This window comes from Anneissia japonica, unplaced genomic scaffold (assembly GCF_011630105.1).
Source record: "Anneissia japonica isolate Jap-2015-1 unplaced genomic scaffold, ASM1163010v1 scaffold2834_len698180_cov181, whole genome shotgun sequence".
Taxonomy (NCBI): domain Eukaryota; kingdom Metazoa; phylum Echinodermata; class Crinoidea; order Comatulida; family Comatulidae; genus Anneissia; species Anneissia japonica.
This window is the reverse complement of record NW_022704877.1, coordinates 642,278-658,189: the sequence shown is the minus strand read 5'-3', so window position 1 is coordinate 658,189 and position 15,912 is coordinate 642,278. Positions and strand designations below refer to the sequence as shown.

The 15,912-nt window shown below is 35.4% G+C and overlaps 1 protein-coding gene across 3 annotated transcripts in view; it reads right to left on the bottom strand.

Annotated features, from left to right (window-relative positions):
- LOC117104795 (acid phosphatase type 7-like) overlaps positions 1-15,912 on the bottom strand; it is a 41,669-nt gene that overhangs the window by 5,046 nt on the left and 20,711 nt on the right. For all 3 annotated transcript variants that reach the window (XM_033245642.1, XM_033245643.1, XM_033245644.1), the window contains 2 exons: positions 14,956-15,073; positions 14,209-14,400 (listed from right to left, as the gene is read on the bottom strand). In XM_033245642.1, the coding sequence (XP_033101533.1) occupies positions 14,209-14,400; positions 14,956-15,073 (310 nt within the window). The remainder of the gene's footprint in view (positions 1-14,208; positions 14,401-14,955; positions 15,074-15,912) is intronic.

Below are 15,912 nucleotides of genomic sequence, written 5' to 3'. Positions count from 1 at the left end.
TATACATTCCAACATGTTTTGACCATTATCTCTGAAACAGGATTTGCGACAAGAAAATACATGTTACTGAAATAAATCACATTTTGTGATTTATTTCAGTAAAATTCAGATCCTTTCACATAAAGTAAGCACTCTGATTGATGATTCAACAACCGAACAATTAATAGGAAGCCAGAAGGGGTTGGTGACTGGCAGACAATTACAAAAAGAAATGAGAACCTAGTAACAACAGTGGTGGTTGCTGAATGACAATTACCGTAAAAAACAGGTTCCAGTTAATATCCAAATACAACGATGCAACAGGAGTTGAAAGATGCTCTAACTTTCTTTGCTTAAAAGTCTATCTGACTGTATTAATGGGTACCAGAAGACTACTTCGAGCATCCCACGCAGAGGTACATGCTACAGAAACTGGGGATAAGCTCCAGGCTCTATGGGCACTAGTGGCTCAGCAAGGATTTACTACCGTAGTAAGGAAACGTAACTTAATACTATGTACTCCTTGTGGAAAGTGGAAAACATTTAAGTACTCAGTATTGTGAATTTGAATAACTGGTTTGCTGCCCTCATTTGCCAAACTTTGTTTAGCAAGCCTCCTATCACTTTCACAAGCATCATCATTTCATAACTTATTTATTTATTTTAAAAAAAAAGAGATATTCTATATATAATGTAAAATTATATATGTGGCAAAGACAAGCCAAACCATGTCACTTGTTGCAAATCCTGTTTCAGCGATATTGACCAAAACATGCTGGAATGTCGAATTTTTTGAAATCTATTTTATTGCACTAAACTAACCTTTATATATCTATATCATGCTATGCTGTTTTATTTTCCTCATTTCAAATGTTAAAACATCAATTTTTAATGACTTGGTGATGGTTTCTGCTTGAGAAATGCACAAAACCATAAACTTTGAAGGCTGATTTCTCAAATATTGTTCTTTAAACAGCTGTATGTCTAAATTCATGTAACTTCATAATGAAATGTTGGATTTTAATGATTCTCTTACCATTATATAGCTCTGATTTTACTCTTTAACCCTGTATTAATAACTAAAAAACGAGTTTTGCAACGAGTGACTGGTCTGTCTTTGCTACATACTAAACATATGTTTACGGACGATTCAAAATTTTCACTATACTGTATACATTATAATTTGTTTTTTTTAAGCCAGATGTCTAATGTCCAACCTTCACAAAAGTATCTTTACAGCTGGGCAACTGCTGTGCCTGATGGTCGTCGGTCGACGCGATTCTACAGAGAACGTTACTGCGCATGCAACAGATGGTAAAAACGTCATACGGCGAACTGAGTGTCTGGCTTAAGCAATACCATAAAACAAGTTTTTATAGTGTTTTGTATTGAAAACTATTAAACTTGCAATAAATCAAAAACTTTTATTAAATAACAAATGTGAGAAAACAGTGTATGGCAGTTTCAGTGTTATGTACGTTTTTAAATTATACAAAATTTATGTAAAAATACGAGCAACAACCTTGCTAGAAATGTTCATTGTGACATTCTTGTAATGCTTAGAACTATTTATAATGCTAACAACTTACTATTAAAATAATTATGTGACTAAATGTTACTCATATGCTCAATGGTGCATACCACTGTTGGATTCATGGTGGGGAGGGGGAGGGGGATTGAGAAGTTTCAAAACCTATCCCCCAAATTCTTTAAAATTAAAATAGAAATAAAAAAAGAAAAATATAAATAAAAATTATAGTCTAAGAGGTGGGGGAGAGGTCAGAAAACATTCATTTTTACCATGATGACATCATCAAAGTAAAAAATAAATGACACATTCCCCTACACCAAAGATACTAGAAATACAAGATAGAGTTCTCCACACAAAAAAAGTGTTCCACCGTGTTCCACCGAAATGCATGGTGGGAATACGAAAAATGGGACGCCCCCTACAGCTGGATCTTAAAATAACTTGTGCCAAACTTTCGTTACCAAGTCGTCGTGTATTTTAATATCAATTCTCAACAAAGATACTAGATATAAAAACAAACTGGAATAGACACCCAGACAGTGACATTGGTGAATACATAACCTACTTGGTGGCGGTAGAAATCGTTGCTATTATCCAATTAATACACAAAATAATCAAAGCATAATCATGAATCAGTAAAGAATAAAACAACAATACAGCGCAGAATCGCATAGCCGGACGCACTCTTAGTGAAAAAGTTTTCCTCCATTAGTGGAAAAGGAAGGGCGCCTTTTGCGTCTGGATATACTTAGCAACAGAAGGGCGCCCTGTACGTTGGGCACGAAGTATAGGAAACTTCCATGGTTAAAAAGAAGGGCGCCGCCTACATTGGGCACAACTTCCGCCTCATTTTTACAATGTGAGAACTCTATCTTGTATTTCTAGTATCTTTGCCTACACCTACAAAACAAAACAGGGGTTTCAGCCAGGACTGTACATTATTGCCATTACCACTAAAAAGGCACATCACATGAATGGCACGGTCGCTTAAGCATTTGTTCTAAAGAACATAAGGTCATGGGTTTGAATCGCGTATAGATATTCAATATTTTTTTTCCAATTTTAAGAAGTTATTTTTGTTCAATTTTATTTATCCTAATTTTTAATTCCAAATACTGTAATGCTTTTTTTTGTACAAATAAACTATTCTATTTCTTTAAAAATTCCTATCTTATTAGCTCTTCAAAAAAACATAACATAGTAACTTGCGCCTGTACCATATTTTAATTTGAGCGGTCACCCTTGTTTTGTATTCAGATGGCAATTTGATGATGTCACAATGTCCAATTAGCAATATGATCAATGAAATCATATCGACAACTCATGTGTTTTCAGAATATGTAATAAAAATTTGGGGGTCACCTTTCATCCTAAGGAGCAATAGCTAATTTAAAATAGGCATGATTTTGAGCACTGAAAAATTGTAATGCACGCGTACGCGCACATTATGATGCGCACACGGCATTGCTATTGGCCCTAAGATGAACTTTGTGAATACTGTGTCAGAAACCTAAAACATGTTAAAAAACTAAATTTCCAGCTTCCGTACGTGCTCTGCGTGTAAAAATGCGCATGGTGCAGAAAATTTGAAAAATTTTGAGATGCTCAAAATGGCCTGAAACATGCTCTAATTTAGTCAAAAAATTAATTTTGAGCATTTTAGAATTTTGACACCCGCGTACGCGTGTTATGATGCACACGCATAAAGTTCAGGTACATAACATTCAACTTTGACCTGAAGTTTGTGCTCACTAAATATGATTTCGAAATGGCAATTTGTTAGGATGATATGATCGATAATGTAAAAACGCAAAATTGTGCGTAGATGACGTCACGCATGACTGGTCATATTGAAAAGCTTATTGTGAATATTCCAGGCCAAGCCAAATGTTCCTTGAAGCTGCCACGTGCGTAGCTCGCAGTAATTTTGGGATATTGTGCAAACAAGAAATAGGGAAAAATGTACAATAAAAAAAAAGAATCTCTGACAATAAAACAACAGCAGAAGCAGATCACCAATAACTATAACAATTTTTGTTAAAAAATAATATCAATAAAAACATATAAAAAACAACAATAATAATATATTATTTGAAAGATTTAAAAAAAAAATATTATTTGCAAAAAGTTCACTGAATGTACAATTTGCCTCAGAAAAAAAAACAAGATTAATTTTTTTATTAATTATTTCCATTTATGGTCTTCAAGAACGTGCAAGTCTGGTAAAATTATTATTCTACTCAAAAATCCTAGCGCCTTGTCTCTAAAATTGTGTCAGTTGACGTTGATGAGCAATGTTTGTGGTTTGCAGCTAATGGGGGAAGCACTACAACCGTGACGAAAGCTCAGGAAACTGATGGTGACGCTCAACATGTACAACCATCTCGGAGACAAGTGAACCTTCTTAAAAAAAAAAAGGCCTTCTTGATTTTAGATCAGAAGTTCATTCTCCTTTAAAACTTTGACAACTAGACTGCCACTCCCAAAGACAAACAGATTTAGATTTTTAAAGATGCCATCATAAGTGTAGACGTCTTCAAAATGTGCTCGGATAAAGCCAACTGTTGTTTTAACTGATATTACTTTTTAGTAGAGGGATTTGTATTTGAATTTAAATGCTATAAAAACTGAGATCATTTGAGTACAAATTATGGGTAATAGCCGAGTCACACTGTCATAGAGGTCGTTGACATTCCCTCGAGTTCAATATTTGCCATCAGATGCCTGAGAAAATAATTTAATAAATGTTGAAAGATACGATATCTCTGCAATGAACTAAACCTGTTGGAAAAAAATTTGCCTACTTTATATTTAAGTATTACTAGTTTACAATTTAAATTATATGGGGGATATAAAGTTTTTACCAGTTAATAGACATCAAAATAATGTCCTTCCGATATACTTTTGCATAAACCCTTCAATTTTTAGGTTTTATTTACTTCAAATTCTGCTCTACAATGAAGGAGTGTGGGTGTTTATATAAATATAAAATATAAGGTTGCATCAAGGCACAGATTACAAAAAATGTACTTGTCCTCCATGACTTTCACTATGGATTAAGGCATATAAAATGCAATATTTTACTGGCTTAAAAAATTTTTTTAAATGGACAATTCACGCCCACCTCACAAATCCTATGTGGGTTTTGAACACTAATAAAAATTGGGTATGGAGAGTCTGTGATATGATGGATTTTCTTTGGACTGAGATAGTCAATGTTTTTCAGGCCTATACCCAGGATTGCAAGAATAAAGGGGCACCTAGGCAGTATGTTTGTGGTCCAGGAAAAAGCTCTTTTGGGGTCAAGCACCTAAAGTGTTTTGCCATGCAATTAAGAATTTTCATCATATTTTGAGGGTTTTTAATGCCAGAGGAGGAGGTTAATTTGGTTTAGCTACATTCAGTCGAACCATACCCTTCTGGCGATGGGCACTTGGGTAAGAGCATTTTTTTTTAAGGTAAAACTTTTTTATACGTTGTTTCACGAACCTGTCGCCTGCCAATATTGATCATGAATAAGAATAAAATATATTAGTTTCGGCCAATTAGCGAACCCGTCGCCACAAAATCTGGAAATTTCAGAAAAAAATTTAAGTTCTTATTTTATTTTACTACCCCTCCTGCTGCCTTTAAATCTTCAAAAATAAAATGTATATTTTCTTCCTAATTATATGAATTTAAAATCAATTAACCATCCCATTACTACACTGTTTACATTCAACAATAAAATTAAATTTGTATTTTCTCCTCCTTCAGGATGTTTTTGGCAAAATATTAGCTAAATTTTATGTTTTTCTGCCCTCCTCTGATGATCTTTAAAAAAATAATAAGTTCGCGAAACAAGGTTTACGAAAAGTCTCGCAAGGTGTTTGAACGAAAATGTGAAGATATCTTTATCTAAGAAAAAACAATGATTGATTTTACGTATTTCATGGGAATGTATTAAAATGGTGTGTTCTTATACAGACAGTGGTAAAGGAAGGTAAAGGTAAGAGAATAACCCATAACTCGAAGCGTCATTGTGCTGAATTGCTTTATGGGGGTGGGGTCTGTGTCTAAGTTACCTTGCAGGTAAGAACTACATAAAATTGTTTAAAATGCCATTACTATTAAAAAAAAAAACAAAAAAAAAAAAACTTGCATATGAAATTTGACACCTGTAGTATGAATGTTTTTCAAGTTGAGTTTGACTTCACAGTGTCCTACTTAAAAAGCATGCGATTGAGGTTTTTGCCACAGTATAATCTTTTAACGCCTACCAAGTATAGACCATGACATATATCCGATTTTGTCATCTACCAGGTATAAAACATGATAAATATCCAATTTCGAAAAGCGATATGATTGATTTTATCCAGATTACTGAGTCAAAACAGTTATGTTTCTACTCAGTCTCTGTCCTAACAACAATATTGATGATGGACCAAAAAAACCGGTGGTGTATCCAGGATTTACGCAAGAACTTTACGCAAGACACAAAACTGGGTATAGAGCATATCCAGGGATGGAGTTATGGTTATAGTGGGTGGGGCCACTGAGCCTTGAAGTTTTCCACCAGTCTAAAGCTAATTTCATGGCCCTCCACCCACCTTTATTAACCCCCTTGTCCATTCTTAAAATCCACTCTTATTATTTAGAGGTTACTGTATCACCCACCCACCCTTAAAATGTCTAACCTTTCTAACCTTAGTTTTATACATCTACAACTCTGCATATCAATGGCTATGATTGCACTATAAACTGGTTGTTATCCTTTAAAGTGACTTATTTTGCAATACATTTCCATATAATTCACTGTTATATTACTCTCCACTTTCAGGGGCTTTAGGCCGAACACTAGAATCTGCCACTATTTGTGCTAGATGTGAATTCTGATGAAGCACTCATGAAGCAGCGGGAACCAGAAACTCTGATTGTACGCCAGAAATACAGGGCCCTAGTTGGCGTACAGTAGTTAGCCACCATGATTCGTGACATAGTGCAACACTCTTAAATTATTTTTGGCAATCAACCAATCCGCTCGTTGATAGAGATTCTTTGTGGCACAGAATCAATTCGACTCATGGTACTTTAATATTAAAAGATGTAAAGTATATCATTCAACTGTCTATCAATCTATGAATTTTAGGGTCTTTACCCTCTAGTTACCTTGAACCAGCTCTTTACCATGGCCATTTAAACCCTTACCACATTTGACTGTAATTATTATACCCTTCACTGATAACCATCACAGCCGTTACAATACAGTATATGACATGCTAATCAAATTATTTTACACGCTTAGGTAAGTAAAATAAAATTAAGAATAAATTTGAAAAATAAATACATACTTTTAATTTTATATAATCATTTTACTGATGATTATCATGTCTATGTCTAATTAAAGTTGAGAACACCTAGTTTTTCACAACAATACTCATCGGCAGGTCCAGAATTCTTCGTGTGGGGAAGGGGGACTACTAACAATTTCAGGTAGTTTAAATCAACACATACAGTACCTCAGCCCCACCATTGAATTATAGTCCCCACCGTACGGTTGATAAAAAAATATAAAACTTTTAATTTAGGCCAACTTCCTAGGCTATTATTTCAGTCACAACAGACATGCATGTTGGTAAAAGTTTAAGGGGGAGTTGAGCTAAATCATGTTTATTCACTCGATCCCCCCACCCCATACCCCCTGCCCTTTAAATCCACCAATGGTACTAATCAGAACTAATTCAACAATAAAGTACATCTCAGATATGGTAAATATACCACTACTCAGACCTAAAAACGAGAACAAAAAATGCCTTCCATTATATGATCTGGTGTGAATGCATAAAAAATATCAAATAACTGGATTACTATACTTCTGAATTTACATACGTTTTTTATCTTTCAATTAAATTAGATTGAAAAATAAATTTTATAGCCAAATTTGTTTTTTAACACTGCAATATCTTTCCTATACTTTTCTGTAGAAATGCAAGGTATGAAGTAAAAAAGCGTCTCTGATCAGAATTTCTAATGTGTAATAACTTATTTGATAACAAAATAACATTTTCCATGATTTTTCTCACATTTTAGATAGAAAGGGTAAAACTAACTTAAATTATCATGCGATACCTACCAATATTTTTATTTTCTAAATTTTCATTAGTGCAGTATGATCTTCATTTCAATTTTAAATCTATTTTCTGTTGCAAAAGCACAGTGGTTGTTACAGCGTATGCCACATAAAATGACATTATAATATACAATAATTCTTATTAATAATATTTATATAATGATCAGCATACATATTTTTTGCAAGTAAAATGTTCAGCATAAAAGAGCACCTTGATAACAGCTGTTTCTGCGTGATTACTGTTGTTGCGTGCGAACCTGAAAATTAGATAGGAAATAATCGAAAGCAAATTGACAGGCAACTTAAAACAAACATCACACTTCTCTCTGGATAGCAGGCAAGAAGTTTTCCTTTACGTTCACAACTGAGCATGAACCCTGTGAAGGCCGACATTCTATGACACTGACAGTTGAGGGCATGACACTGTCGTCGTTTTTATTTTTAAACATTGGCACGGATGAATAATCTAAAGATTTATATTGATATTGGATATTCCCAGAACATGGCAATACAACAGAAATGTATAATGTTATATCCAAATATTGTAGACGATATCACATTATCAGTCAAATTATGACTGAAAACTATTAGTACTGAAAGTTAAGTCATGGAAAGACTGAAGTGAAGTACAATTTCAGTGCATTGAAATTTTAAAATTTAGTGGCAAAATGGGGGCATGTGCCCCCCCACCCCCTACTGGATCCATGACTTGTTAATAGGGGTGTCCCCTGAAAAGGGGTGGGCTGTAATGTTAAAACATAGATTTTTCCCTTAATTTGTGACCAAAAACGTGTATGTCTCCTTTAACAGTGGTGTCCCAAAGAAGAGGTTCTACTGTACAGCATAATTCACATATCTTGCTGGAGGCCCAAACAGTGAGAAAAAGAATTTGGATAGTGGTAACTTATTTGGACAAGGAAGGGAGATTTGCTACCTGTAAGGCTGGGCAATCACCGCGCCCAACAGTCGTCGGCCGACGCAACTTTATGGAGGAGATAGTGCCACAATGCGCGCACAACGGATCTTTTTTAATGGCTATCTGTTCAGACTGCCACTGATAATCAGCAAACGATATCACATCATCTGGGAGCGAGTCTCAAAGGGAGCAAGTTAGATGCATCGTATGAAGGTTGTACAATGGTCGCACGACAGGGGAATTATATTTAGACTGGAATGGGAGAATTGGCATAAAGAATACATTATAGACAGAGATGGAAATTTGAAACAGGTATTAAGTCATTTAAACTGGTAGGAGGAATATGAACCAGGTGACCTAAATAAACTGGGGGAAATAAGGGGGAATTAGAAACAGTGTGATCGCAGTTATTATTTTTAGACTTGGCCTTCTAAAACTAGATCAGGCTTTATTAAAATAATAAAAGGCCATATGTCTTCTCTAACCCTAAAATAGATACACTTTGAGAGTATCATGTAAAGTTCAAACAAACAATAAGGATTAGGCATTTAAATGGCCATTTGCACGTGACCAATAACTATAGTACAGTGTACTGTATTTAGTCTCACAAAACCTACAGCATAATTAATCCATGTGAAATGGATATTTAAAGAAAAACGCATGTCCCCATCAGGATGGAAACCCCAAGACCTTACAATTACCATTTGGATAATCTACCAAACGAAGGCTAAGTGATAATAATACACCCTAGGATTTTCCCATTTAGTTACGACAAATTTTTTTTCTCAAGTTATTAGCGTAATATGCAATGAATAATAGTAAATGATAGAACATTGTTATGGTGATACACCTCCACTGGCGGTAATTGAAGATGATAAGAAGTTACTATCATGTGATTTAATCCAAGTACAAACAATGGAACAATTATCCAGGGAAAACTGACCCTTCGTCTTAGTCCAAATTTAATCAAGGCAAAAACATGATTAGCTTCATTGAAAAAGTCTTATGCTAAGGAGGAAGAAGGGTACAAAAGTCAAACTAAACCTTATGCTGAAGAAGGTGGCAATTAGAGGTACTGTATACAAATACATGTACTAAACTTACTGATGAACAAGAGAGTGGCATATCTTGTCTTAAAATGGTAGGGGGAGGGGTGAATGTGGATTGGGGGAACTTTATGATTGTGAAGGGGTGCTAGGTCGCTAATGGTAAAATGAGGTGTATTTTAACTACTTCAGAATGTTTCTTTGCATCAAACATTTTCGAAGGTGTGACTGGTGAGGAGCAAGCTTCTTTTTAAGGGGGAGGGGGTGTGCTCCTTTGCGTACCCCCGAGATATGCCACTGGATGAAAAAAAAAGGAGGGAAGCCCTGTCCAAAAGAGAAAAAGAGGGCAAGTAGGTATTACATATGCTACGTGACGATAGCAAAATCTATTTTTGGCAGCGAGTCATGTTATGTGTATAAAACATCATTTAAGCTGGATCAACTTGGATAAAAACAGATGACAAATTTGGCAACAACAATGAATCTATTCACGAATGTGTGAAGCTTTACTACAAATTCTACAAGTGAACACAAAGCTTTTGACTAAATATTAGCAGGAAATACCATCCCCACTTTGAGAGCACCTGTCCTTGCAGCGTAATGCTTTAGGTTTCACAATCCCCTTCAAATTAAAACTTTGCAACACTCATATTAAAGTTCTCTGCTTAGTTTATTGAATTCATTAAATGAAGGCCATGTAAAATAATCTTTTCTAAAAACTGTTTTTTCTTTTTATTAAATGTGTGGGAAATAGTATTTTTAAAAGAAAAATTGGCAACAAACTTAACAGAAAAAGAAAGGTACAGGGATGTTAACTACACTACAATTACCTTGCCTGCATTTGCCTTTCCTTGAGCGATAAATGATATGATTGGTCCATGGTGCTAACTCTAAATTGGTAAATACTTAGAAAGTGTTGACTAATCAGCACACTTGTTTCCTGAATATGACAATTGTAGCAATTATTGAATGGAAAAATAAACAGACGCTGTCCTAAAGGCCAATGACATCTACAAAGATTCACAATAAACTGTTCATTTTTTTTCACTCCCATCCAGCTTAAATCAGTGGCATACAGTATCTAGGGGTGTTCGGGGTGTGTGTGCTCCCCCCTGCTAACAAAGCTCACGCCCCTCCAAGTGGCAAAACAAAAAAATTACGTATTTGATGCAAAAATAAATCTCATATCACCTTATGTTGCGAGCTAGTGCCCCCTGACTTAATCACTTCACCTTCACATCCCATCATCCCCCATTTCAATGAAAAGCTAAACTGATATAGGACGTAATTTGTATACAATTCTGCCCACTCACACAATAAATACTTGTAGTTCGCCCTCCAATTGGAGACTGAAAATCTGGGGTGGTCTCGGGGTTCTGTCTCCACTTTGAGCGTTAGCTTTGTGTTAAACAATAAAAATTGTTATTGGTTCTTTGAAGTGGTTTCAAAAGTGGGGTCTCGAATTGGAAGTTCCGCTGTATAGTGACGAAAAATATTGGAGAATTTTATGGTAGCAACATGTTTATAATAAATTAAATGACAATGGGTACGCTATAACAAGCCAAAAATAAAATCTAATTGTGGACGGCAACAGCGGAGGGTGCCGTTTGGGTAGTGAAACAAGGTATAAAAAAGTATTCCATGAACTTCGTGCAGAATTTCCAATGGAATGACTTAACCAATACAGTATGTCACAGAAGTAATCAAACCATTTTTTAATTTGTTCCTGGTGCATGCAATATTTAAAGTCCTACACACTATTCACAATAAGCAAACAATAAACCTAATCATTATTTATATTTAGCTTTAATAGTGGATGTAAATTCTTGTTTAAATCATCACATTGTCTAGCAATTTAAATTTTCCTTTGCTAAAGTGAGTGGAACACGGTGTATGTCATTTTCAAAGAGCATTTCAACACAAGAAAGTGAATTCATCACCGTTTCGGCAGAGGTTAATTCTCATGGTCAATATTACAAACAGTGTGTGACCACAGTCTCGTCAGCACACCACACACTGACAGAAATGCAGCCTGCTCAATACTAGAGGTCACGTACAGTTCTGTGTTACAGCTGCGGTGTTACAGCTGCAATGGGCTAATCTGCAACTCATTGCTAGTATTTATATTAATGATGAAACATTGATTTACTATGTATGGTGACTGGCAACACGTGGGAAAGTGTGACTGATATGGTAAAACAAATGTGGAAGATCATTATAGCATTTCTGTGATTTGCCAGGGCAGTGGAAATGCAGGACCAGTGGCGTAACAGCTGTGAGCTCTCACTGGGTAAAACCACGGGCCTAAGGCCTTCAATGGCCCCAGGATATTTATCAGCATTTTTTGGCTCTGAGTGGGGCCATGAAAAACCCATCAAAAATTCTTTTTTAAAATTCTAAATACGCCAAAAGTGGTCTGGACTTCCCCCGACCATGGTAGTAGGGCTCCCGAAGAAGCCTTAGGGGGATTCAAACCTATTTGTAATACCACTGTGCATGGAATTCATTTAAAGCATGTTTATACCTTTAAATATTGTCAAGTTGAGCTACTAAAGTACTTCAATTTTTTTATGCTTTGCGCTACCATCAAGAGGGAGGGAGTCCAGTCAGGGCTAATGCCTACGGGGACACCGAGACAAAACAAATGAAAATTGTAAAAATAAATAATATTAAAATGCAAAAAAATGTTTGATCTACTCTCATGTAAATGTTTGAATTATGAATCTACATGATACGCCGAACTTAGGGACTAGGCCTCCACCTTGTGCTCTGCCTATGGACCATGCTAGGTGCCTAGTCGGTCACCAAACCCCACTTTTGTAATAATTAGATTGACGGGTCAGAGAGATTCCTCCACCACTTACCAGTGGCCACAATCAGTTCTTCAACGAATACAGAAACAATCATTTGTCTGCTAATTGGCAAGAAAAAACATACTTTCTCATTCTCATGTTCTATTAACAGCTAATACCTTGCTGAAATTTGTGACTGACTGTGGCAAAACTTATCATCAATAACAAAAGTCTACAATTCAGCTAAAATTCCTATTGTACTGACTATTTTAATGCATGTCGGACAAAATAAAAATTATCATCTTCACAATTTTTGCATCAATTATCTTATAACCGCTACAGTACAAAGATATAATAAAGTCATTTTTCTTTTTTTTGAGACAAGAGATTATCTTTATTGGAAAAAAATCATCTGGTTCCTACAGTATATATGTAATGTGGTTGAGCCTGTTTATGCTAGAGTGGGTCACATATAAGAAAAAAATAAACTTTAAAAGGTCATCACAGTTATATATCTTTCAGAAACTACATGTTTTGTGAGTACATTTTTGCTTATTTCCTTTCTATTAAAGAAAATCAATCATGAGAAGTAATTCTTCAAAAAGAAGATAGAAATCTTTAAATCTCTGTACACACCCACGCCAATAAGATTTTTTAATGAAAAACTGGTAAAATTAGCCAACGCTGAAAGTTTAATGGATCTTCATAGTCTGCCGGTGAGAGAGGGAATTGATGAAACAATCTATTAAATCTTCTCATTTTAACGGAAGCTATACTAAATCAGTCTGTTTGCATGGAAGTCAAACATGCAGATTATCTGATGCAGACAAGGTATGTGATGTTAAGAACATTCTAGTGTCTGTAGGCTTTATGGTTAATCTTCCAGCCTTTGGGAAATCACTAGTTTTTGATGTTCAAAACAATAGTTTTTAAACTTTTTTTTTCCATTCATTGATCTGTGTGAAGTTGTAAGCCATAAAATTAAAAGTTTGAAATAATTAATCTTTATTATTAAAGTAATTTATTGCCTTTTAATTAAAATAAAAATTTAAAAAAAACATATTTCCTTCAAACTTTTGTATAGATACATACAACATGTTGGTAAACAATTTTTTTTTTTTTTATTTAGAATACAAATTTATATGTCGCCTTTTACATTCCAGAGAATATACAAAGGCACTGGCATCAGTGCTTCCCTGGTCACTGGATACTTAGTTTGCAAACCAGGACAATTTTTTGCAACTTCCTCTGCTCCCTGGGGAGTATCCCTAGTGATGCTGCTCTACACACACAACCACATACGTTCAATGCCACACCATCCTACCAGTTACCCACTTATACTCCAAGGTGGAGAGAGGCAAACGTAAGTAAATGTTTTATTTAAATGACAAAGACAGATGGCAAACCTTAATGTCCATGTTGCAAGTACTAAAATATTATTTGTTATTTTCACTAATACTAGAATATTGCTCAGTGACTATAACATAAATCCACCCTGACTGTGGAACAATAGTTATTTGTTTATAATTTCATCTTTATGTATTTCTTCTTTACCTGGGATACCTAGTATTGTTATTCTCCAGCACCCAGCAACACATACAAATTAATACAAAATATAAAACAGTACAATATAATTGTTATAGCCAATACTGTACACTTGCTCCCAAGATTAAAACAAAACTAAAAAAACAAGGTGATTAAGCAAGCATAAATTGTGCTAATGTTTAAGTAGGGCACCTTGCACAAAGTCAATGGCACTTCTTAACTTTAGAAGAAAAAATATGGCTTTTGCCACAAAACACAAAACGCTATTTGATCACTTTTGAGATACTTACCCAAGGCGAACGTCAGAAAATTCACGAGTGCAGTCGTCACCATCTGTATTGGAGCAGTACATTGGCCGGTGGCCGAGGGCAATCACCCATGGCTGTTTATCTCGGTTCTGATTGGCTTGAGTGAGATCGGCCTGTAACCACTGGTACTGCTCATCAACTGGGCCACTAGTGAAAAAAACCTCAGTTGAGTAACTGTAAAATAAGGAATTTTAAATTAGTTTTAAGTGAAAATTTAACTTTTATGCAATGATGGATGTATGGAACTGCAGCAGCGCTAAAATTGCCCAACAGGAAAGGGGCTAAGCTGTCCAACAATAAGGTCTGAGTCTATAGGCAAAGCCCTGGTGGTGGCCAAAGGGGGAGGGGAAGTAACTCCTAGAAAAACTGACAAATTCTAGGATTTTTTAAACTTGTTTATGTTTTAAGATTATTTTCTCCTTTTTAATTCGACAAATCGTGCCAGATGCGATTGTGCTTGGCCTGTCTGACAGGGGGCTTAATACCACTACCATCCCGTGTAAATCCGAACGTAAATTTTAAAAAAATATTTTAAACCCGAAATAATATATTTTATACAATCCTTCCAGTGAGACTCCTTCTGCGGCAGAAGCTTGGGTCGAAGCCTTCAACTATGAAGTTGGCCTTAAATTTGGAAGAAGATAATAATTAAAACCAAGCTTGTGCAACACAATGTTTTTTTTTAAATCTGATGTAAATCATAATTACTGGTATTATAACAATACTCACATGACAAAGTGAACTTTGCCCATGTTGAAACTGTACCACATCTTGTTCAATGGAATTGGCCAATCAGTGTTCGGCATAGAGAACCTATAGCGGTAGTGGTTGAAATTATGGGCAATTTCTGAAATAAAATAATTACACAAAAAAATTGAAAATTAAAGACAAAATATAAAAGGTAAAGGTAAAGGTAGGAGATAACCCATAACTTGCAGCGTCATTGTGCTGAATTGCGTATGGGCGTGGTCCGTGACTACCTAGCAGCCATAAAGAGGCGCTTCTTGGTAGAAACATGTTAACATCATTCCACAACGACAGGGGCTGAAATGAACCATAACATCGGGGTAACCCCCTACACTTCTGAAAGATGCAATGGGTTCTTTAAAGTGCACACGAGCCAGATGTATACACTGGACCTCCATTTTAAGTCTTTATCCAAGAAGACTTGGTTCTACCAACCGAACCATGGGCGAGGGGCGGCTGGAACCAGCGCCGATGTTAAGGCTGTAGTTAGCGACGCCCTGCCTTACCGCTCAGCCACTTGACTCAACCTAAAACTATACAGATTCAACCAGAATTGAACATAGAGAAAACAAACAGGATTTCAATGAGTAACAAATAAACTCTTCCTTGCAATTATCCATAATGAGGAAAGATTGTGAAGGTTATTTATTTCAATGTTCCCTGGTTTTATTGGGTTAGAGTACCCACAAAATTATTGTGAAATGTGAGTTTTCCATGAAATGAAAATCGTTAGTGGGGTCATATGATTAACCAACAATATAGTTTATAGTCAAAATGTTGAAATTAACTTTTATTACAATTTTTTATATAATTATTTTTTTTTTTTTGCAAAAAACTTTCTATGCAAAAAAAAAATATATAATTATATCTTTCATTCTAGTACCGACCACCTGTCGGTGTATTTTCGTACTGGATGAGGGCAGGGTCTGTGAGATGGAC